This window comes from Lontra canadensis, unplaced genomic scaffold (assembly GCF_010015895.1).
Source record: "Lontra canadensis isolate GAN:19392208 unplaced genomic scaffold, GSC_riverotter_1.0 scaffold59, whole genome shotgun sequence".
Classification (NCBI taxonomy): Eukaryota; Metazoa; Chordata; class Mammalia; order Carnivora; family Mustelidae; genus Lontra; species Lontra canadensis.
The window spans coordinates 4,394,148-4,417,462 of NW_022631053.1; the positions used below are offsets into that span (position 1 = coordinate 4,394,148).

Here is a 23,315-nt window from a genome sequence, read left to right on the forward strand (position 1 = left end):
TTTTTCTTTCAATACCAAATCATAGTATAATTTCTTTAAAGACATTTTAAGCGACATTTAAAAAATGTGAAAAAAAAAAAAAAAACCAACCATGTGCAATACCATCAAATACATTGAGCTAAAGTGACAATACCAACAGCTTAGATCAAATTCACACATGACCAGGAAGTATAACTACCTCTGCATCATTTGGCAAGAATTAGAAGATCTCAGAGGCATTAGTGTGGGGGAAATGTGCATCCACGGGTCAATGCAGTGTTCTATCCTTTGACTAATTCCAAAGCCTTATTACACATGTGATCTCAGTCTTCATAGCAACATGGGAAGTAGATCTATAAAGCCATTTTCTAGGTAAGGAAGCTGAGACTTGCCAGAGATCACAGTTAATAAGTGATTAAAGTAGGACTTAAACCCCAGACTTTCTGCTCTACCTAGTCATTTGCCAGCATTTGACCTCCTCGCGTTCGATCTTTCTGTTAGACCAGACTAGATGACTGGAACAGTGCCAGAAGTGAGGGCCACTCTGATTTTGTGTTTCTTCTGATAGAGTTGATTAAAGACACTTGCTGGCAGAAATATATAGGCAGAAGTCATTTCGTAAAAGATAAAAAGTAAAAATATAATTTAATTGAGGACATTCTCTTTCTCCCCCTCTTCCCTGAAGGTACCAGAAAGCAGCTGAAGAAGCAAACATGGAAAAGAGGAGAATTGTAAGTACTGAGAAGCCTCGGGGCCTGTGGAGCTTCCCGAATGGAGCCTGGGTGGCCGAGCCACCTGCAGCCTCTGTGGGGCTTGGGCTCCACGTCAGCTGAGCAGGGCCTGAGGCCAGCTGGTCTGAACATGTGCCACTTAACGGGAGAATGTGGCTCGGGTGCAGGGAATCTTATTTTTCCACTGAAGTTCTCCTTTTGAACCCTTTTTTTTTCTTCCCTGAGTTGAGTGAAAGATAGAAGACCAAGTGCTTTGCCTGAGGTTAGGAAAACGGCTTACTACTTCTGCTCACATTAGAATACAGGGTCCCTCGGCTTCAGCCCTTGTTACAAATCACACCACCAGAATTTCTGTTTCTGCATTTAAATGGTAGCAGCTGTGCAGCTGTTGTCGTCCTCTGGGTTCTTTGTTTAAAGCACACTTCTTGACCCACTCTAGTTAGCAAATTTCTCAGCTGCAGGATCCATCAAAGGCAAAAACCTCAGAACAAGCTCTCTGCTCGTAACCATTCTGTGCTCTCCCTGCTGGCTAGCCTCCAGCTGGGCTGGAGCATGTATTTCTTTTGAAATCTTACTTGGTTTAGTCTTAGGAGGGAAAAACCTCACATATTTGGGTAAGAATTCTTTAATTTGACTGCATTGCAAAAATATCCTCCTGGCAGTTTTTAGTATCCAACCTATTTAAATTAGTACGTAACGTGCCCCTGTCAATTTATTCTCTCTAAGGGGGTAATGCTGACCACGACTTTGGCTTAATTTTTCTATAATTAAAAATTGGATCCCTCTAGTGCACTGTAAGCAAAAGCTACCATCATTTCACTCAACTGTTGGTTTCTTTTCTTTCCTCCTCCACTCTACTGCCTGTTATTTTTCCTCTTCCTCCTTTCCTCCTTCCTTCTTCCCTTTCATTTATTCATTTAGCGAGTATTCACAAATCACCTACAACATGCCAAGCACTGTTTTAGGCATGCATACAGACCACATGACAGCCATCATGGAGTTTTACATGATAGTGGGAGAGATGAACAATAAAGAAATTGTGGTGATTAGTGCTAAGAAACAATGCAAAGCAGGTAAGAGGGATAGAATGTAGGCTGGTTCAGGAAAGCCTCTGATGAGGGGACATTGGAGCAGAGATCTGAGAATATGAACCAGGGAGAATGATTCCGTTGGCAGTAAGAATATATGCAAATGCCCTGAGGCAGGAACATTCTCAATGTGTTTGAGGAGTAGGAAAACGAGTCTTAGAGAGCCACTATAAAGACCTGGGCTTTAACTCTGACCACATGGGGCCTTTGGAGGGTTTGTATGCGAAGGAGTGATTTGATCTGACTTAAATTAAAAAAGAGGAGGGACGCCTGGGTGGCTCAGTCAGTTAAGCATCTGCCTTCAGCTCAGGTCATGATCCCAGGGTCCTAGGATCATCCTGCACCGGACACCTTGCTTAGTGGGGAGCCTGCTTCTCCCTCTCCCTCTGCCTGCCACTCCCCCTTCTGTGCTCTCTCACTCTATGACAAATAAATAATTAAGATTAAAAAAAAAAAAAGAGGAGAAAGAGACTATAGGAATATTGGCAGAAGCGTGGAGACAAATTATAAGACAATTTCAGTGATTTAGGCAAGAGAGGATAACAAATTGAACTGGAGTGGTAGCTCTATAGATAATAACAAGTAGTCAGGATTTATACTGAAAGAGAAAGAGAAGGATCATGCATGGCAACAGTGGCTTGGGCTCAAACACTTGGAAAAATATTATTAATAGAAATGGAGAAGACTGGGACGCCTGGGTGGCTCAGTGGGTTAAAGCCTCTGCCTTCAGCTCAGGTCATGATCCCAGGGTCCTGGGATCGAGCCCCCCATCGGGCTCTCTGCTCGGCAAGGAGCCTGCTTCCTCCTCTCTCTCTCTACCTGCCTCTCCGCCTACTTGTGGAATCTCTCTCTGTCAAATAAATAAATAAAATCTTAAAAAAAAAAAAATGGAGAAGACTGTAGTAAAAGCAGGTTTAGAGAAGGGAAGATGGTAGCAGCTCAGTTTGGGGATTGTTAAATAGGAAATGCCTTAAAGACATCCAAGTAGAGATGTTATGTAAGAACTTGTATATATAAATCTGCAACCGAAAGAGATGAAGGCTGAAGATAAGATGTGTATGTATCAAAGGATCAGTGGTATTTAAAGACATGAGATGTATGAGATCACTTAGGGAGTGAATGTAGACAGAAGAGAAGAGGTCTGAAGATGGAGCTCAGGAGTACCTTGATGTTTGAAAGTTAGAGAGATGAGGAGGAAGCAGCAAAAGAGATGGGGCAGGAGCAACTGGTGAAACAGCAGTAGAAACTAGAGAGTGGGTGCCAGAAGCCAAGTGAAGAAAAGGCTTCTTAAAGGAGAGTTATTAGCAGACACACAGAGGAGCTGGGAACTGACCGTTAGATTTGGCAACACAACGGTCATTGGTCACCTTGTGCTCTTTGGGAGTGATGGGATAAAGGCCTGACTGGAGTAGGTTCTAGACAGTATAGATAGATTTCTGTGAGAGTAGACAAACATTTATGGGGCATCTCGTAGGTGCCAGATGCTGAAGACACAAAGAGGAATAAGATGCAGTCCTTGCCTTCAAGGGACTGTCTAGTTTGGAAAATAGAGTTTATAATCCCAGTGCAATTAGTACCATGTTAGAGAAATACTCATGGTGCTGGGGGAGAATTTAGGAGGAACTCATAACCTGGACTATGCCATGTGAGAAAGACTTAAGTGGTGCCTGACTAAACCCAAGGGACAGATAGGAATTAACTAAGCACAAGGGGCAAAGAAGTGGCAGAGGAAGTGACACATGCACAGCATGGAGACATGAGGACAGGCACATTTGGCATTTGAAAAGATAATTGTCACATTCACCAAGATGGAGGACTCAGGAAAAGAAACAGATCAAAGGGTGAGGGGTAAAGAGAGGAGAAAGGAGACTTCAGGCTTAGACAAGGATGAGTTTAAGATGCCTATAGGATTCCCTGGTGGAATTCTAGGTAAGGAGATATCTGGCCAGAGTTATAGGGTATGAGTTATCAATAGGCAACTGGTGGGTAAAACCGGAAGGTAGATGACATCATCTACAGGGAATAGGTAAGTGAGAAAAGAGGACCGAAGATGGAACCTTCAGGGACCCCAGCAAGTGGTGGGTTGGGGGTGGGTTGGGGGAGGAAGAGAAACCTGTAAAGAAGACTGAGGAGTGGCCAGAGAAATGGGAAGAAATCCAGAAAAAAAAAAGGGAGGGTATCTCACAGTAACCATGAAAGGAAGGGGTTATTAAAAGGGGGAGTGGTCAGTAATGTCAAATGTTACAGAAAGATCAAATAAAATAAAGCAGAAGTGTCCATTGCATTTGGCAGTGATGTAAACAGATAATTAAGGAAGAAAAAATAAACATATGAAAAAATGCTTAGGGGCGCCTGGGTGGCTCAGTAGGTTAAGCCTCTGCCTTCGACTCAGGTCATGATCCCAGGGTCCTGGGATCAAGCCCCGCATCGGGCTCTCTGCTCAGCAGAGAGCCTGCCTGCCCCAACCCCACCACCTGCCTCTCTGCCTACCTGTGATCTCTGTCTGTCAAATAAATAACTAAAATCTTAAAAGAAGAAAAAATACTTAGTCTCACTAATAATAAAAAATGTAAATTAAAGTAACCATGAGATGTAAGTTGTAATCTAAACAGTTGGCAGATTTTTTTTATCAGATAATATTCAGTATGTGAGGAAATAAGAATGCTCATACACTGGTAGTGATAGTACAGTAACCATACTCTCCTGTTCTGTATCTTGCTTTTAAACACATAATGTGCTTTTTGATATCTTCCCATATAAATATATATATTTATAATATCTAAAAAATATATATAGTATATAGAAAGGGGGGGTTGAGAGCATATGTGTCACACTGTTGGCAATGGGTATCTTGATGGGAAAGGGTAGGGAAGTCAAATAAGGAAAATTAGAGTACATATCCAAGGCATGTATACATTCCTATATTGATTGTGGCTTTCCTTCCCCCCCAGTAAGTTTTTTTATTACTTTATTTTCTTTCAGACTGAAAGTGACTAGGTGGGGAGAGGGGGACGTGGTGAAAGGCAGAGGGAACAGGAGAGAGAGAATCTGAAAGAGGCTCCATGTCCATCGCAGGGCCTGACTCTGGGCTCAATCCCACAACCTTGAGATCATGGCCCAGAACCAAAATCAGGAGTCGGATGATTAACGGATTGAGCCACCCAGGCACCCTCTTACTACTTTTGTAGTTGAGAAAATAGTAAGTTAAAAATAAGATAATAAAATGAAAATGTTAAAGAGGTCATGGGTAATCTTGACTGGAGCTACTTCAGAAGTGTTTGGGTGGTAGAGGGAGCAGGAGCGGAGAGCACGCAAGTGCAAACAGCAAATACAGACAGTGCTTTCAAAATCCTTAACTTTAAAAATGCAAAAGACAGCAGTCACTAGAGGAACATAGAAAGTTGAGGAAGCGTTACTTTTTTTTTAAGCAAACTTTTTGTTTTGAAATATTTTCACATTTACAGTAGAGTTCTTAAGATAGTACAGAGAATTCCCATATATCTCCACCTACCTCCCCCTAATGTTAACATCTTGCATAACTCTCAAACATTTATTGAAACTAAGAAATAACTAATGCAATGCTGTTAACTAAACTATGGAATTTATTCAGATGCACCAGTTTTTCCACTAATTACAGAGGGTTGCTTATAAGATCCACCAGAAGCCTGAATTTTCTCCTGAAGAACAGGGAGAAATATCCATATGCATTTATAGAAGTGACTGACCAGATGAAATACTTATATTCTGCCATGGAAAGCAAGTTAGAGAAACATTCAGAAGCAAGTGGGTACATTTATTCCTTCAGTAGACAGTGGGATCAGATTACATAATAGTCTAGTTTTCCAGAAATTTACTTTTCCCCTTTTTCTTCCTCTTCCACTTACATCTAGGAAACACAAACACAGACCATTAATACTTCCATCAGTTATATTTTCAGGTTCCTTTCAAACATGTAATATGCCGCTTCTTGAAATCTGTACAATTTGGGCACTCATCTCTATAATGACTGGCTACCACTTTTCTGAGAAGCTCTCAGCTTAAGAATTTCTTCCCTTCCTTGGGGGCTGTACATCCCGGTAGTCTGTGTTTGCAGCTGCACTGGAGTCTTCTACCCAACATCCTCAGCTTTTAATATGAAGCTACCCCTGGCAGGATTTCAGCACTAAAGTTCATTTGACCCCGCCTCTTCATTTGAATGGTGGAATAACAGAGACCCACAGAGAGGAGAGGACTTACTCACAGTCATACATCTCAGATGGGCAGTGCTGGGACACATCCCAATTCCAAGTCAAATGCTCCAGCAGAAAACGCATTGTGTTGCATTTCCAGGTTGTATCTAATCTGGATTCAGGAAGCCAGTTATGGTCCAGAGGCAAATCTGCCAAGGTTCCCAGCCTTGCTGGGTAGAATGAACAGCGTGCTGGATGTCACACTTGAGAGAGGAGGCTGTCGTCATGTAGCAACCCGTAGGATCCTTGAAAACTTGCAGCCTCCATGGCTTCCCACTGCCTCTTCTAGGAAAATATTTGGGGAAAAGTTAAAACCAACTGGAATTTCGCCTTACTGTGTGCCCCACACCCCAATTCTGGAACCGTGGAGACTAGATAGTGAATAGAAAGAACAGTAAGAGACTGTAATCCAAGTACAGGACTTGGGAGTCGACTGGATACTGTGGTTGATCATTATGAGGTGTGGCTGGAGGAGTAGGGAGGACCACCCACTTAATCTTAATTGGATCACCACTTACTGGGCACCTGTTTATGTCCAATACTACACTACATGCTTTAATATAGACACATCTGTTCTCCACAATAGCCCAGTACGGTAGGTTCCAGAAATGAAACTTGCCCAAGGTCACTTGTCTGGATGGGGCTTTAATAGACTAGTAACACGTGTTCTTTGTAGAACGTGGAAGTGGGTTATAATCCCTTCTCCAGTGGTAACCCAGGCCATCTCAATACAACACTCTTGCCATTGTGCAGTCCGGACTGCTGTCAGCTATTGCTTTTATTCTGTACCTTCTAGCTTCTTTTCCTTCCCCAGAAGGACTGGAGTCACTGCTTCTTCCCCGTTTTTGCTCTCCTCGGGTCCTAAAGACCCGCATACTGGCATTGCCTGCCAGAAGGGATTTCAGGGTGTGGGGCCTTTCATGCTATCAGACTGCACAGCCTCTTTTGTCCCCACTTAAAGACTTCTGAATGTGTACCCTTAAGAACTCCTTTTAATAAAAGAGCACACTCACTCCTTGTTACAATGCCCCCAAGGGATGTCCTCCACCCAGGCCCTTTTTGGGACACTGTCTGTACCCTGTTCCACAGATCCCTCTCTTCCTGGTCATCCCAAGTAAAGTAGAAGTGGTCATTTTTGAGCTGCTTATAGTAACATCAAAATGTTCTAATATTCTGTCGATTTTTGTGATAGGAAGATGATGCATAGTTCTATTTTGTACTCATTTGTGTTACATGAATAGAGATGCCCATAATCCACATCTGTTAACATTCGGATGTCTTTTCTTGCAGACTGCTTTTCTATGCTTATAAATATACGTTTGTATTATAAAATAGGATTATGTGGTCTTTAAAAAATTTTTTTTAAGATTTTATTTATTTGTCAGAAAGAGAAAGAGCACAAGCAGGGGGAGCAGCAGGCAGAGAGAGAAACAGACACCTGCTGAGCAGGGAGTCCAACTCAGGACTTGATCCTGGGACCCTGGGATAATGACCTGAGCTGAAGACAGATGCTTAACCAACAGAGCCACCCAGGCGTCCCTGTGGTCTTAAAATTTGCTTTTTTCCACTCAAAAGTATCTTATGAGCATCTTTCCATGTCAGTAAATATACTTGGATCACACGATTGCTGAGAAAAGTAGAGTCTAGTTACCAAGGCAAAATGCCACTTAGAGTGGCAGGGCTCCTGTTCGGGCTGGACATGGGCACGGCAGGTGCAGCTGGAGACCCAGATGACTTATCCATTGTGTGGCAGGAGGTAACATCCAGCAAAGCATGCTACAGGCGATAAGGCAGCACCAGCATCCAGTTTAATTCTTTTCCAACAAGAAGACTCTTCACACTTTCTGTATTTCCAATCCATTCATTCTTCCACCAGTGAATCATCTTGTCAGTAAAGATTTAAACACTAAAATCAAGCAGTTGTCCTCTGTAAGTTTTTTTTTTCAGACCTGGGTACTATTTGATGAAGCAGCTCCTGCAGTGTCTTCAGGAGAGTAATAGGGTGAGAGATTTAATTCCCAATATAGCTGCTAATCCTGTTTAATTCCCGGTAGTCTTTCAGTCCTAGGTAGTTTGTCCTTTCTTTCTTAGATGAAAAACCGGTGAGTCACAGACCACAGGAACGGAGGGCACGAAGGTACTGGAGTTCGTGGCTTATTGGGAGGTGGTGCTGCTCTGTTTATTTATAGGAACGCTTTCAGAGTATGGGACATTGAATTTTACTTCGTCAAGCATGTTTCCTCTGTTATGGAACAGCCCTGGCAGTTTCCAGGTTGTTTGCAATCCTACGTGTATCAATTAATTCCATTTTGACCCAGGTGAAAGTGACCTCTCTCAGATGTGTAAGTGTGTGTCTTTCAATCCAGAAAGTGGGTGGTAGTGTTTTCATATGCAGCCTGGATATTTGTCTACCAGAGGATCTGTGAAATAGTAAATTTTCTGACAACCAAGAATTTACACATGGACAGATATGAAGAGAAGAGCAGAGGGGGAAAAAAGAGGATTAGGTTCTTATGTAAAAATAAAATTTGTTCTGTGCATGTAGATTATGTCAGATATGATGAAATACCATTTATGCAAATACACGTAAAAGTCTGGTGAGTTTTCTCAATTTCTACCAATACTTTCAATCCTTGATGATACTATCCACAATTACAGTACTGTATAGTTTCAGTCATACTGCACCTTTGTCATATTTAAAAGAAAGAAAACCCCAGCAGGATTCCCCATGTAATTTTGTGACATGTAATGATGAACTTGTATTAATGTATATCTGCGGGGTTTAAAGTGTCCAGTATTTTGCTTCCTCTTTCTTGTTTTCCTTATTAATCTTTGGATAAAAATCCCTTGTTTCCCATGTAACTATCATTAGATCTGGGCTCTCCTTTCTTCTCATTTTGTCCTTATAAGGCTATCCTGTTTTATCACTTCCTGCTTCAGCTCCTGACTTTTTCTCTCTTCCCCTCTCCGTCTCCCGTCTCCCGGGCTGGATGCTTTCTCCATGTGGCAGGGCTGTAACTGTTCACAGCTGTCTGAAACGCCAGTGGACCAGGAGCTGCTTAGAGTTCTAACTTTCATTTTACAAAGAACAACATGTTTGAATGTTTCACCAGGCAAGTTATAACTGGCACTGACTTCTTGTTCTTCTAGAACACTGAAAATCTCCCCCAGCACTGCAGGAGGGGAATCCTGACTGTGTTAAAGAAGAAGTGGGAGAACCCAGCCCAGGGCACAGAGTCTCACACAGACGCCCTGCGGAACGGCAGCGCCGAGTTCAGAAACGGAGGCAGCGGTCCTGCGGGTGACTTGGCTAGAAGCTCTGCCTCTGAGGCCGAAGCTGACCAGGAAGGAAGAGCCCACCCCAGACCTAGACTCGGATCTCCTCCTGAAGCCCTTACTCAGTGTCTGTATCCCTGCACTGAGGCCAGTGAGCATCTTAAAGACCACTCGAAAGAAAGTAAAAAAATGGAAAATTGTCTAGGAGAATCCAGGCATGAAGTAGGAAAACCTGAAATCAGTGAAAACACAGAAGCCTCAAACAAAATAGAGAAATACAATGTTCCGCTGAACAGACTTAAGATGATGTTTGAGAAGGGTGAACCAGCTCCAACCAAGGTAAGGACTGGGTCGGTGGCAGGCTTGAGAAAGCCAATTCACGTGATTTAAACAAAACTGTTTTTCTGATCTAGACAGTTCGAGTGGTGGCCAGTAGGTCTTTTGATTCAGAATTAAATGAATTAACAAAAAGTCTCGAATATTATAGATGCTAAGGTTTGCCAATCTTTGACCCAGTTTCAAGTGAAACTTACACACTGGGATTGAGGTTAATATCTAGAAACAAAGAGTTTGATGCCGATTGGATTTTGTGTTTTTGTACCCGTGCCCTTTTAATTTGTCTTCCTGTGCCTTTTGTCATTTGTAGCTTTGGGGGGTGGAATTACTGCTGAATATCTCTCCGCGTGGACACAGCTGCAGGCTGAGTGTTAAGGCCAGAGTTTAACATTAAGACTGAGGCTCAGTTGTCTCTTTGCTAGCTGCCTCCTTCTCTTCTCAACTTCCTCATCTGTGCCTCCCAACAAATGTTTTCTATCAGCTAAAATCCTCTCCCAGGAAAAATCATTGAGGATAGCCAGACTAGCTGTAGCCTTCAGGAGTTTTGACTTGCAAATGCACAGGGTTGCATTTTCCTACAACTGCTAATGAAATTTGATCCTTCATGTGGATTGCAGACCGGGTACCCAGAGGGAATTACTTAACTAGAAAATGAGTTACATATGCGGGTGACTTATAACACAATCCAGGGGCTGCAGAACTGGTAAATTTTTCCAGTTTTCTCATACTTTCCTGCATATCTGGCTTTGTACATGGGGATGGTTTGTTACAACAGTCATTATAATGAAATAAACAGATCTGACAGGAAGCAAAACCCTCATTTTCTCTAGATTCCATCTAGATGGGAAAGCTGAAATTTTTTAAGCTAAATATTTGGCCCAAATCCCTACATGTGTGAAGTAATGATATAAGACCTGCTTTCTGAGACAAAAAACTCGGTAACTCATCCTCTAGTCTTCAGTTTTGTTTGACGTGACTTAGTTTATCTCTTCCCATGACTTACAGTGCCTGTAGCTTTCCTGCCTAGGAAAGTTCTTGGGTGTTTAAAGAATTGTCTACTTAGAGGATATAGTAAGAATTTTTAAAGGTTTGCAAACCTAGAACCCTTTCCTGTGCATGAGTTTTAGCTCTATTTTAACATTAAAACCAGTTGGCAAAAGATGGAGCCACAAAGTGGTTTTATGACTTTCCTTAAAACTCTCATCCCTCTCAGTGTTTAGTCCTCTAGGCCTGCCAACTCCCTCTTTCTCCTTTATGGTCTTAATAAAAAAAAAAAAAAAAAAATTAAAAAAAATTTAAATAGGAAGAAGAATTTTAAGTGGAAGGGAAAAAATGTCAGAACTCCTAAATAGAGAGGAAGGGGTTTTGTTGTGACTCAAAGCACCATTGTAAGCCTCCTCCTCAGAGACCCTGTTAGGGGCAGGACAGCTGATGTCATGCCAGAACACACAATGTCGATTCAGTGCAAAAGCCTGGTGCGTGTCGAAACTGGCCTAAGGTAGGAAATGACTGGGATTGCAGCAAACAAAAATGCTGATTATGTGTAAGGATCTGGTGAGAGACTTTTTTCTCATAAATGTCTGGTGAGAGATGGGTCAGAACAAGCCTATCACTTTGTGGCTGGTCAGAGTAGAGAAAGACTCCATGTAAAGAAAGATCCTTCTAGATCTCTAATAGCACAGAGTAGGTAGCTTGATTGTTAATGGTATAGGAAGATGGGGGCGTGGAGGGGGAGTGTCTAAGATTGACCTGGGCTTTCTTAGGTGCCCTTTAAAACTTCCTGATTAAATAGTCATTTGTCACTTAATGGACTTCTTAGTAAAAGAGAGCTGACCTTGGTTTTATAGGTGTTTCTAAATAAGCATCCTTATCCATGTTAGACCCATGGGTAGTTTGCTTTAAAAAGTATTGTCTAATATTTTAAAAAAATGTTTAAAAAGAAGTTTTGTCTACTTTAGCCTAAGGAATAACTCATTAGTTTGAAACTATGTTATGGTTATTGTTAACATAATTTCAGCTTTAATATGGATAAGGCTTTAATCGGTAAGTTACATAATTGGCTCTTTGGAAGGAAGCTCTGAGAAATATGGTAGGGACCCTAGAAGTCTCTTTACGAGTAAGAGTCTGCAAGAAAGAGTGTATACCTCAAAGCTAACAAATGAGTACCTCCATGAGACAAGTAAATACGGTAGGTACAAATTGTGTGAATCTTTGGTTCCGTAATTAAATTTTAGAGAACTGGACTGAATCTCAACCAACTAGCTGGGCAGGGTCAGGGAGCACATAGATAATGGAAATAATGTTCTAATGTTGTGTCCTCCTAAATCTTTTTCTCCGTTATTTACAGGAGACAAAGTTAATTGGCTTGAGTTCCACTTTTCTTAGTCTCTCTTGCTCCCTTTTGCCAGAGATGGTTCTGTTCTTGTCCACTTTTCTTCCTGATCTCTGCCCTCCTGTTTTTTTCTCTCTCCTTGTGAAATCTCATCACTTTCCATGACTCCAAGAGGTGAATCCCCGAACTAGATTCTAATCCTCAGTTCTTAACTGAAGCTTCAGCCTCATATTTCTGGTTGCCTGCCAAATCAACAGCTCTCCTTGAATGAATATCCCTTAAGCAGTCACATTCAAGAAGGCTAAAAAAGAATCCATTGTCTTTCCAAAAAAACCTGCTTTACCCCGGTGTTCCTTCATGCATTACCATGCACCAAATCTCTTTGTCCTTAAAACTTGAAATCAGTTCTCCCTTCTGCCTGCCTCCTCTTCCCAATCAGTCACTTATTAAGCCATCTAAATAAGCCTTCCCTTGGGGTGCCTGGGTGGCTCAGTCAGTTGGGCATCTGCCTTCAGTTCGGGTCCTGGGATTGAATCCCCACATTAGGCTCCCCACTCAGCAGGGAGTCTGCTTCCCCCTTTTTCCCCCACTTGTGTTCTCTTTGTCTCAAATAAATAAATAAAACCATTAGGTAAATAAATCCATAAATAAGGCTACCCTCCACACATCTCTCAAATATGGGCCATTCTATCTGGTATCATAGTATTGCTATGACCTTCCCTATCAGCTTCTTCTCTTTCTTCCCATGCATCCTCTACACTCTTGCTATTTATTTTTCTAAATAGAATTGTACATTACTTTACTCCCTCCATCAGAAACTTTTGATGACCCGGGGTACCACCCAGGCAGTTGGTTAAGTGCATCTGACTCTTGATTTCTGTTCGGGTCATGATCTCAGGATCATGAGATCGAGCCCCATGTAGGGTTCCACACTCAGTGCAGAGTCTGCATAAGATCCTCTCTCCCTCTGCCCCTCCCACTCATTCTCTCTCTCTCTCTCTCAAATACATAAATAAATAAACCTTTTTAAAAATCTGAATACTCAAAATTAACCCATATTCAATATTTAGGTCTTCCACAGTCTGAGCTCAACCTATCTTTCGTTCTCAGAGTCAGTCTTACACTTAAACCCTGGATCACTCCTTGCTCTCTAAATCAGTCATGCCTAGCCCCCATTACTGCCTTCTGAAATCTTTCTCCTCAAGGTCAGTCAAAACTGGGAGACCTTGGGGCACCTGGGTGGCTCAGTGGGTTAAAACCTCTGCCTTCGGCTCAGGTCATAATCCCAGAGTCCTGGGATGGAGCCCCGAATCGGCCTCTCTGCTCAGCAGGGAGCCTGCTTCCTCCTCTCTGTCTGCTTCTCTGCCTACTTGTGATCTCTGTCAAATAAATAAATAAAATCTTTAAAAAAAAACAAAAACAAAAACAAAAAACTGGGAGACTTACCTTGGTTTCCCTCAGATAAATTAACCCTTCTATACCTATAGAATTTTCTTTTTACTTCTGTTTAGGCATTTATATCATGCTTTCCTTAATAATCATGTGTAAATTTGTATACTCCTGGGGCACCTGGGTGGCTCAATCAGTTAAGTGTCTGACTTGTTTTCAGCTCAGGTCATGATCTCAGGGTGGTGGGATTGAGCCCCCTATTGACCTCTGCACTGAGGTGGGAGGGGGGTTCTACTTGTCCCTCCCACCCTGCTCTTCCTTCCCTCCACTACCTTTCCTCTATCTCTAAAAAATAAAATCTTCTTGGGGTGCCTGGGTGGCTCAGTGGGTTAAGGCCTCTGCCTTCAGCTCAGGTCATGATCCCAGGGTCCTGGGATCAAGCCTCACATTGGGCTTTCTGCTCAGCAGGGAGCCTGCTTCTCCCCCTCCCCTCTCTCTGCCTGCCTGTCTGCCTACTTGTGATTTCTGTCTGTCAAATAAATAAAAATAAATATAAAAAAATAATAAAATATTAAAAAAATAAAATAAAGTCTTCTTAAAAAATTTGTATACTTCCAAAGTCTGTAATTTCTTTCAAAAAAGTAATGATGTTTTTCTTCCCCAATGGTTAGTACAATGACTTAGCTCTTAGTGCTTACTTAATAAAAGGAAGAAACAAAGCTTAGAGTTCAGACAGCTTATAAGTAGTAAGAACTGATTAAGTGTTCTTCCTTACTTATTCTCTACTTTTAGTGAATGGATACATCATTCAGGTCAGATAGTTTAGTTGAACATGATGGCTCTAATTCCTAAGAGCAAATGAGCAGTGGGTGGATTAATAATAACCTACCATCATTAGTAGGAAGAAGAAACTCCCCCCCAAGCCCAGTGGCTTATACTGAGGTGGTCTAGCAATTCTAACTTCATGTATATGTTGATCTGGATTTTAGATAGCTGAGATAACTATTTTGGACATCCTTTTATGAAAAAGATAGCTGATTAAGTAGCCATAACCAACATTTGGGTATCCTCATGTTGAGATTTGAATCCATAATCTTTAGAAACCAGGATGTGGGGGTACCTGGGTGGCTCCGTGGGTTAAAGCCTCTGCCTTCAGCTCAGGTCATGATCCCAGGGTCCTGGGATTGAGCCCCGCCTCGGGCTCTCTGCTCAGTGGGGAGCCTGCTTCCTCCTCTCTCTCTCTCTGCCTGTATCTCTGCCTACTTGTGAATCCTGTCAAATAAATAAATAAAATCTTAAAAAAAAAAAAAAAAAGAAAGAAACCAGGATGTGGTTATTAAAAAAAAATTAAGTACCTCTTCTTCTATGCTCTGGAATGACCAGGAGGACGTAAGGAGCATGTGATAGGCTCATTCAGTATCACTTCTTTCTGTTTGGTTCCTAATATATTTGGTTCACACAATCCTTGGATAGGAAAGACCAAATATTTGGGTGACCTATTTCTGCCTTCATCACCTATTTAAATTATTATCTTCTGCTTTGGTCAAGATCGAACCACTTAGGTGTAACGCAAGAAAATAAGACTAGACCGTGAATATCTGTTGATACTTTCATACAGATGTGGAATACTTCTTCTTCCATGAAATATTTCCATTTTCTAGGAGAGAAGTTTGATAAAGGAAGAAGGGAGAAGAGAGGAGAGGAGAGAGTACCTCCTCACCAAAAATCACTATTCCTAAAACACATAATCTCACTCATTTGCTCATTCTTTGGAGACTAACCATGGATGGGAAGTCACAATGAGGAAATAATGATGTTTGTCCATAAGTGAAAAGAATTAAACTGTTTAGACATTTTTTCTTTCTCCTTTCCCCCCCATTATTCATGATATATTTTAATGCTACCAGTTAGTCATATTTTAATTGTGTTAACTTGTCTTACACTACAAAGGCAAAACAGTACATTCAGCTAAAATAGAAGTATCTAAAATAAAAATGGAAGTTTCCCTTGTCCCAGCCCCCTTTTCACTTATTTGCTACTTTTTTCACTTTGGAGTCCTAAGCCCTTAAACTTCCCTTAGAATTTCTGTTCCTCGGGGCACCTGGGTGGCTTAGGGGGTTGGGCCTCTGCCTTCTGGGCTCAGGTCATGATCTCAGAGTCCTGGGATCGAGCTCGGCAGGGAGCCTGCTTCCCACCCCGCCACCTGCCTCTCTGCCTACTTGTGATCTCTCTCTCTCTGTCAAATAAATAAATAAATCTTAAAAAAAAAAAAAAAGAATTTCTGTTCTCTTATCACCAGGCTCATTGTATGAGTGGCTAGCACCAAAACACCAACAAAATCCGTACTTGTTGATATGAGAGTAAAACCATCCTTCTTCAAACAGTCCAAAGTTTCTGTGATTTTCTTCATGTAATTTCCTGGAAGTGACATTTGGTATTTGGTTTAGTTTTCTGTAACTCATACAGAACAGTGTGTACATGCTGGTGTCCTGGAGTAAGCCCTTGAGAAAGGAAGGCAACCAAGCTGAAGTCTGATCTGTGTTCATTAGATATTTTGACCTTAGCCAACCAATCTGTAATCTACATCAAGGAAACAATTTTTATTTCCCTTCTTGAAGAATGGGTAGGTGTCTGTAGGGAATCTGTACATTGTTATAAAATTATCCATGACATTTTATTTTCTCCTTTCTTGGTTAACAACTACATGTGTTCTCTTACCCACTTAATGTTATCTTAGTAACATTTTTCTTCTGTGTCTTTAATGGTTTAAGTAAGTTATTTGAAATTATATTCCAAGGGGCGCCTGGGTGGCCCAGTGGGTTAAGGCCTCTGCCTTCGGCTCAGGTCATGGTCCCAGGGTCCTGGGATCGAGCCCCGCATCGGGCTCCCTGCTAGGCGGGGAGCCTGCTTCCCTTCCTCTCTCTCTGCCTACTTGTGATCTCTGTCAAATAAATAAATAAAATCTTAAAAAAAAAAAGAAATTATATTCCAAGAAGAATAAAATTCTGAGGATGTTCATAATTGCTATTAATTGCATACTTTTAAGCCATAATTTTCAGATGGACTTAAGGAGGAAAGGGACTTGAATAACTGTCAATATCAGTGTAGGGTGTTTCTTTTGAGAGAAGGCGTGAGCACAAGCAAGGATAGAGAGTGGGGAGGGGCAGAGGGAAAAGCAGACTCCCCACTGAGCAGGGAGCCCTAGGTGTGCTCCATACCAGGACTCCGAGATCACGACCTAAACCAAAGTCAGATGCTCAACAAACTGAACCACCCAGGCACCCCTAATATAGTCATCTTAATGTGGGGGGGGGGAGTATATCTTTAGTTTGCTTATCAGCATATCATAAATCTTACATTGACCCAAAATTAGACCTCCAATAGATACATTGCTAGAGCTTTAAATATGGATACAGTAACTGGTTTTGTTAAATAAACATAAGAATTATCTTTGTTTTTTTCTATCAATGCCATCTTTCTTATATGTCCTACTAAAAGTAATTTTTTTAATTTATTATATTCATCCATGATTTATAAACTTCTTCTATAATTTCAAAATGTAAGTTCACTGTTCTCAGTGTTATTTTGACTGGCCTCTCTAGCAGATCATTTCTGGTAAAGATGCCATACCAGTGTAAATTAAATTTTATTTACCCTTAATTAGTAACTGAGTAATTCTTTCATCTTTTGTGGTAAGGTTAAGTAATGGGTCTGGGTATAGAGATGCTGATCACGCAATTCTGATATTTCTCACTGTTGCTCTAAGTGGCTGTTCTTGATATACCAGCTGGAGACCAGTCATCTCTTTTCTGTTTACTTTCTTTTTATTTATTTATTTATTTGTCAGAGAGAGAGAGAGAAAGCAGGTAGAGGTGGAGAGAGAAGCAGGCTCCCTCAAGCAAGGAGCCTGATGCGGGATTCGATCCCAGGACCCTAGGATCATGACCTGAGCCTAAGGCAGCAGCTTAACCAACTAAGCCACCTAGGCGTCCCTTCTGTTTACTTTCAAGTCAACTACTAACAGGTTTTTAGCCGGTTTCATTACAATAAAACATTTTGAAAAGTTAACAATAACAACAAAAATATTGAAAAGAAATGTCAAAGGGGCACCTGGGTGGCTCAGTCAGTTAAGCCTCTGCATTTGGTTCAGGTCATGATCTCTGGGTCTTGGGATTGAGCCCCACATAGGGCTTCTGCTTCTCTCACTCTCTACCTCTGCCTCTTCCCACTGCTCATTCTCTCTCTATCTCTCTCATAAATAAAATCTAGAAAGAAAGAAAGAGGAAGAAAACAAAAGAAAGGAGGAAAGGAAAGAAAAGAAAAATAGAAAGATAGAAAAAAGAAAGAAAAAGAATGTCAGAGGACTGGAATGTTCTGTAAACAAAGTTGGCTCCATGAAGTTTGGAGTGGTCAGAAAGACTTCACTTAACCCCTCAAATATGACCTCCTTTATCTTTGTGGAATCAGACTCACTCCTAGATTAGACAATATAGGTATGTATATCCAGATGAATATTTTAGCCATTTCCTCTAGTCTTCTAACTCATCAATGAGTTACAATGAGTGAAAAATCCCTATTAATATCTTTGACATAAATCCTAAAACTGTTCAGGACTGTAAGGTTATTTAATCCAGCTCACTGCTCTCAGGATATTAAAATTCCAAATTTGCAGATGGAAACAGCAATCAGAGACATTAACTGACATGCCCAATGTGATTGGGTAATTAATATCAGAACAAGGACTGAAATTGTTTAATAACCTGTCTCTACCATGTAACAGTGTCTTCATTAATATTGTAATAACTGTTTATTAAGTAAAAACAATTGGCTATGACCTCCCTTATCTGAAATCTAAGGAAATCAGCAAAAATTTAAAACATATCAACAATTGTATTCTCAAAGACTTTAACTCTCTATCTTCCCGCTTCCCACATTTTGCAGTCTTGTAACTGAATTCAAAGCATCAGGGTAATGAAGAAAATACATACGTTGGAATGTAAGAGATTTGTACTAAAACTCTTGAGTCAGAAACTTATCTGTCCTCCTTCCCCTGCCACACACAGTAAACCAGAAAGGAGGAAAAAAAGCCAAGTAACCCTGGAAAAGCCAGTAACCTTCACCAGGAAAAAAGAATAGAACAGCTGTGTACAATGATATCCTATCATTGCATAAGTAGTTTTCACATGGTTTTCATCCCTGTGTCTCACTGTTTCATGTGCTTTATCTTATGTTTGGTCTTTTTTATGTAACCTTTCTATGTATTTTCCTAGTTCATGTGATTATCGTTTTACGGCAATGTAGTATTTCATTAGAGTTTAATCTTGCCCCAGTAATTAGATATTTTTCTAGTCTAATTAAAAAAATTTAAAGCATCTTGGCGGAAACATTTTGTTTTTAGCTTTTTGGGAGGAGGGCAATATTACTGAAGTGATGTTCTCATGATCAAAAGCCATAATTCATTAAACGTTCTTTTTGGGGCACCTGGGTGGCTCAGTTGGTTAAGTGTCTGCCTTCAGCTCAGGTCATGATCTCGGGGTCCCTGGATTGGCCAGGGTTGGGCTCCCTGCTCAGCGGGGAGTCTGCTTCTCCTTCTGCCTCTGCCCTTCCCCCTGCTTATGCTCTCCCTCTCTCTCCCAAGTGAATGAACAAAAAATCTTAAAGAAGAAAAAAGTTCTTATATATTTTCAGCTGGTTCTCAAAAATTACACTCCTTTATAACACTACTAGTGCAATCTAAGGACATATTTAATTCTCCAGCACCTTGTCAGCATTTGGTTTTTATCATTTTTATCTATTTGTATTAATAAATATTGAAGTATTGCCCCTCCTTTCTTTTTTTTTTTTTTAAGATTATTTATTTGAGAGAGAGAGAGCACATGCAGAGGAAGGGGTAGAGGGAGAGGGGGAATCAGACTCCCTGTTGAGCAGGGAGCCCAGACCTGGTGACCCAGGCCCATCCAGGGACCCTGGGATCGTGACCTGAGCTGAAGGCAGACACTTAACCAGCTGAGCCACCCAGGCACCCCATCCTTTCTTTTCTTTTTTTCCTAACTGTAAGAGTAATGTATAATTTTTGTAGAATGCTTAGAAATACAGAAAAGATAGAGAAATCCTACAACCTGGATATAAAGAGCTCCTTCTTTATGTATTATTTTACTTAAAAGAGCTCCATTTTTTTCTGTTTTCTTCTACCTGAAGAAGGAAATGTTTGTCTCTCAGTACTTTGAGAAATTAAGGCTAGGTTTTATCTACACCCTATGCACAGTTCAACAAAGTCCCATTTTCCCTAAAAGTCACCCTCTACACTTGACTTTGGAGGGATGAGAGTCTGAAAGAAGGTCAAAGTTGAAAGTTTGAAGGAAGTGGCTGAGAGAAGTATAAGGAAAATTAAAGTGTTAAGAATCAATTTTTAGGGAGCCCGAGTGGCTCAGTTGATTGAGCTACTGCCTTAGGCTCAGGTCATGATCCTGGAGTCCTGGGATCATGTCCCACATCAGGCTCCCTGCTTGGTGGGGAGTCTGCTTCTCCCTCTGACCCTCTCCCCCTCATGCTCTCTCTCTCTCAGATAAATAAATAAATTCTTTAAAAAAAAAAAAAAGAATCAACTTTTAGACAGAATTTTTCCTAAAAATTAGGAGGACAGGAAATCCTGCTTTTTACTTGATATTTAGGACCTCACTTACTTTATTCCCTTAAGAAAATTTTTCCAGAGGGCTGCCTGAATGGCTCAGTTGGTTAACAAACTGCCTTTGGCTCCGGTCACGATCTCGGGGTCCTGGGATCCGAGTCCCACATCGGGCTCCCTGCTGTCCCTCTCCCTGTGGCCCTCCACCCCCACCTCTACCCCTGCCCGTTCCTGCTGTCTCTCTCTCAAATAAATAAATAAAATCTTAAACAGAGAGAAAAGACAGTTTTCCAGAGGAAAGAAATTCTACAGACTACTGGCTAAAAGCCCTAAGCTCTTTTTCTTTTATTGGTATGTGTTGATGCATTTGGTTTATGGATTCTGAGAGTAATTTCAAGGGGCCATCCCACTAATGAGAGTTACTACAGTCATCTGACAGGAAGGAGGACTTGTGGGGTGGGGTGAGGCCAAGCCTTAGGAAATTCCAGAAAGTCTTGAAGTATCTTGTCTTTTCTCTTAACAGGCTCCCTCAGGCATCTGAGTAAACAGGGCTGAAACGTGATAAAAATGTGTTACAGAAGAGTATTTCAGTATCAGAATTGCTGCTTTTTTTTTTCCTCTTTGTGTTCTTCTACTTCCTTGAGAAATATTAGAGGAAACTCCTCCTTCTTCCTGTACCTCAGATTACCACTTGTAAAATGAGAATCACAAAATTCATTGTAAATGCACTGGAGTTCTTGTTATTCTTAATATTTGAGTGATTTGGAGGTGAACCAGTTTTGAAAGAAATGTTTAGTGCTTCATCTGGGATCTCATTAAAAGCTTTCCCGTCTCAGCGCTGTGTTCTTCCTCAGAACCAGTGTCAGTATAACTTTGATTTCCAGAGACATTTCTATTTTCCTTTAGGACCAAATGGCTTTTCACATTCACTTTTTCAGTACTTGGAAGAAAAAAATTAGGAGTACTAATAACCTCATGTACCAGAAGGCTTTAAAAAAGGAAAAAGCTCTTAACTTTATTTAACTTGAAGGTTTAAATTGAAAGCTAGCAAAGATGGAAAATTTTATGCATCTAAAACCAAAGGAAGCCTCTGCCCTGGCAAGGCATATGTTCTGGTTCTAAATGGGCTTGTTCCTAGTAACACCAGTGCAGGGACTCTGCATGCAACAGAGGGCTTTGACTATGAGTACAGACAGAAAACTGAGCTATCTGCAGGTTGTGACACATAACACATAGTCTGGGAATTGTACTTGAACTTTACCTTTGACAGAATGTAAATATTTGAAATACTGCTTCATTATTAAGGATGCAGAACCCAGTCTCCTTTGGTTTTAAAAAAAAAAAAAAGCGTATTTCCAGGTGTTCTTCCTTTTTTGAGCCCAGAAAATTTTAATTTTGATAGTAATCATCTCACAGTGAAGCAGCATGGAATAAGTTTTTGGAATTTCCTTTAATTGTCTACAAATGAAAAATACTTTGAAAATTAAAAAATGTGGATAGGGAGGGTGTCCTGCCAAATTTATCTTTTCATTTTGGCTGATGATCTTCATTTCTAGATGGGGGGCTGCTCCCAGAGCAAGAGTATGTTGTGTTGTATGAGTCAAGTTCATGTGGTTGATGTTGGTGCAGCTGACGCGAGTGTGATGGGGCAAGGTTAGAGCTGCTACAGCTTCTTTTATTTCTTAACATGAAAAATGTAATTAGCAAAGCTAACTGGAGACAAATTATATGAAATGTATATCGAATTTGCAAGGAAGTATTGTCATTGGTCAGGGGAGGACTTGAAAAAGTTCAGTCTTACACTTGACTGTTGAGTTGATTAGTCCATTGAACTTAAACGTTTAATAACTATTTACTAATCTTGTGTTCAGAAGGGTACTGCTTTACTCTTCTGTCCTACCGGATTTCAGATATCCTTCCAACCTCAAGTTATCTGGAAATAAATTGAGATTTGAATGATAGGATCTGGTTGAAGGCTGTCATTGCAAGCTGAATAAACATGACATATTCTCTGTGTACTATTGTCTGGGAACATTCTGTGACAATGCCTTCTTTTAAGTTACTTTTCCAGTCTTAAAAATTATAATTTGTAACTTTAACTAGAGATCTAACCTAGATATGAGGGAGATAAACTCACAAAATAATTTATTAAAAAAATCTGTACCGTCTACATTTCTATTTAAAAAACAAAAACACGGTCCCTGCCCTCCTAGGCTTCCAGTCCAGTGGAGGGACACACAATAAGCATTGTAGTGGAAGTGTGACCAGGTACCTTGGAAACAGAGAAGGACTACTTAGATTTATGTAGGAGAGGTAAGGTGTACTTCGCTGTTGCTCAGCCTCCACTGAGTCTTGAAAGAACAAAGAAGGATAAAAGGGGAGTGGGGGAAGGGAACTCATTTACAAGCTCAGAGACCTCCCAGCAGTTTGCTTCTCCTGGGGGGTAAAGGGTGAGGAAAGGAATACTCAGGGGAGGTAGGGACTACATGTAGAACTGGTCTTCTGTGACATACTAAGCACTTTAGATTTAGTTCAAGGAATGATTACAGGAATTTTTAAAGCATTTTGAATAAGAGAGTAATATACCGTTATATTGGGGGATAATTACACGATATGGGATAATGGCAGCATCATAGAGACTTGCTTGGAAGGTATAGAGGAACCAATTAGAAATGTAATACAGTAGTCCAGGGAAAAGATGAAGATGTGAACCAAAGCAGCAACAGCAGAGATAAAGTGGGAGGAGAAGGGAAACAAACAGCAAATACTGCCATCCAGACTTGACGATTTGGGTAGACATCTGCGTGTCGTCTGGGACATGAGGATTCCCCTCCATGGCTGGTTAAAGTGCTTAGTTTTCTGGTGAAGCTGGTTAGGCGTGATTATTACCACAGAGAATTACGTATATAGAGTTACTTATTTTCCCCTGGACACCTATGAATATGTAGTACTTCATATTTATAATGCTAAAAACACATTCTGTAGAATATAAAAACTAATACAAAATAAAATCTCTTGTGGATTTTATTAAAAAAGGAGATTTGCAGGCCTCTTTTTTCAACATTCATCAAGATATCCCACCTTCTATGTAAAGCTTATGGCTGGTTTTGTTTTCCAAGCAGGTTCTTCGGTCCCAGAGCCGTGGTGCAGGTGGAAGGAAGATCTCTGAAAACAGCTTTTCTCTGGATGATTTGGAACTGGGCCCCGGTAAGCAGCGTTCCATGTGTGTGGGGTTCTCTAGGAAGTACTCATTAGTAGCAATACCTTTTTGGCCTTAAAGCCAATGCTTTTAGAGGAAGAGTGGCACAAATTAAAAGTAACTGTGTTTGT

The 23,315-nt window shown here is 40.8% G+C and overlaps 1 protein-coding gene across 4 annotated transcripts in view; it reads left to right on the forward strand.

The window, feature by feature from the left end:
• The window catches only part of LIMA1 (LIM domain and actin binding 1), an 89,783-nt gene that overhangs the window by 45,530 nt on the left and 20,938 nt on the right, over nucleotides 1–23,315 (forward strand). For 2 of the 4 annotated variants that reach the window (XM_032876820.1, XM_032876817.1), the window contains 3 exons: nucleotides 665–710; nucleotides 9,178–9,642; nucleotides 23,105–23,192. In XM_032876820.1, coding sequence (XP_032732711.1) covers nucleotides 665–710; nucleotides 9,178–9,642; nucleotides 23,105–23,192 — 599 coding nt within the window. The remainder of the gene's footprint in view (nucleotides 1–664; nucleotides 711–9,177; nucleotides 9,643–23,104; nucleotides 23,193–23,315) is intronic. The other 2 variants (XM_032876818.1, XM_032876819.1) reach the window with 1 other exon arrangement.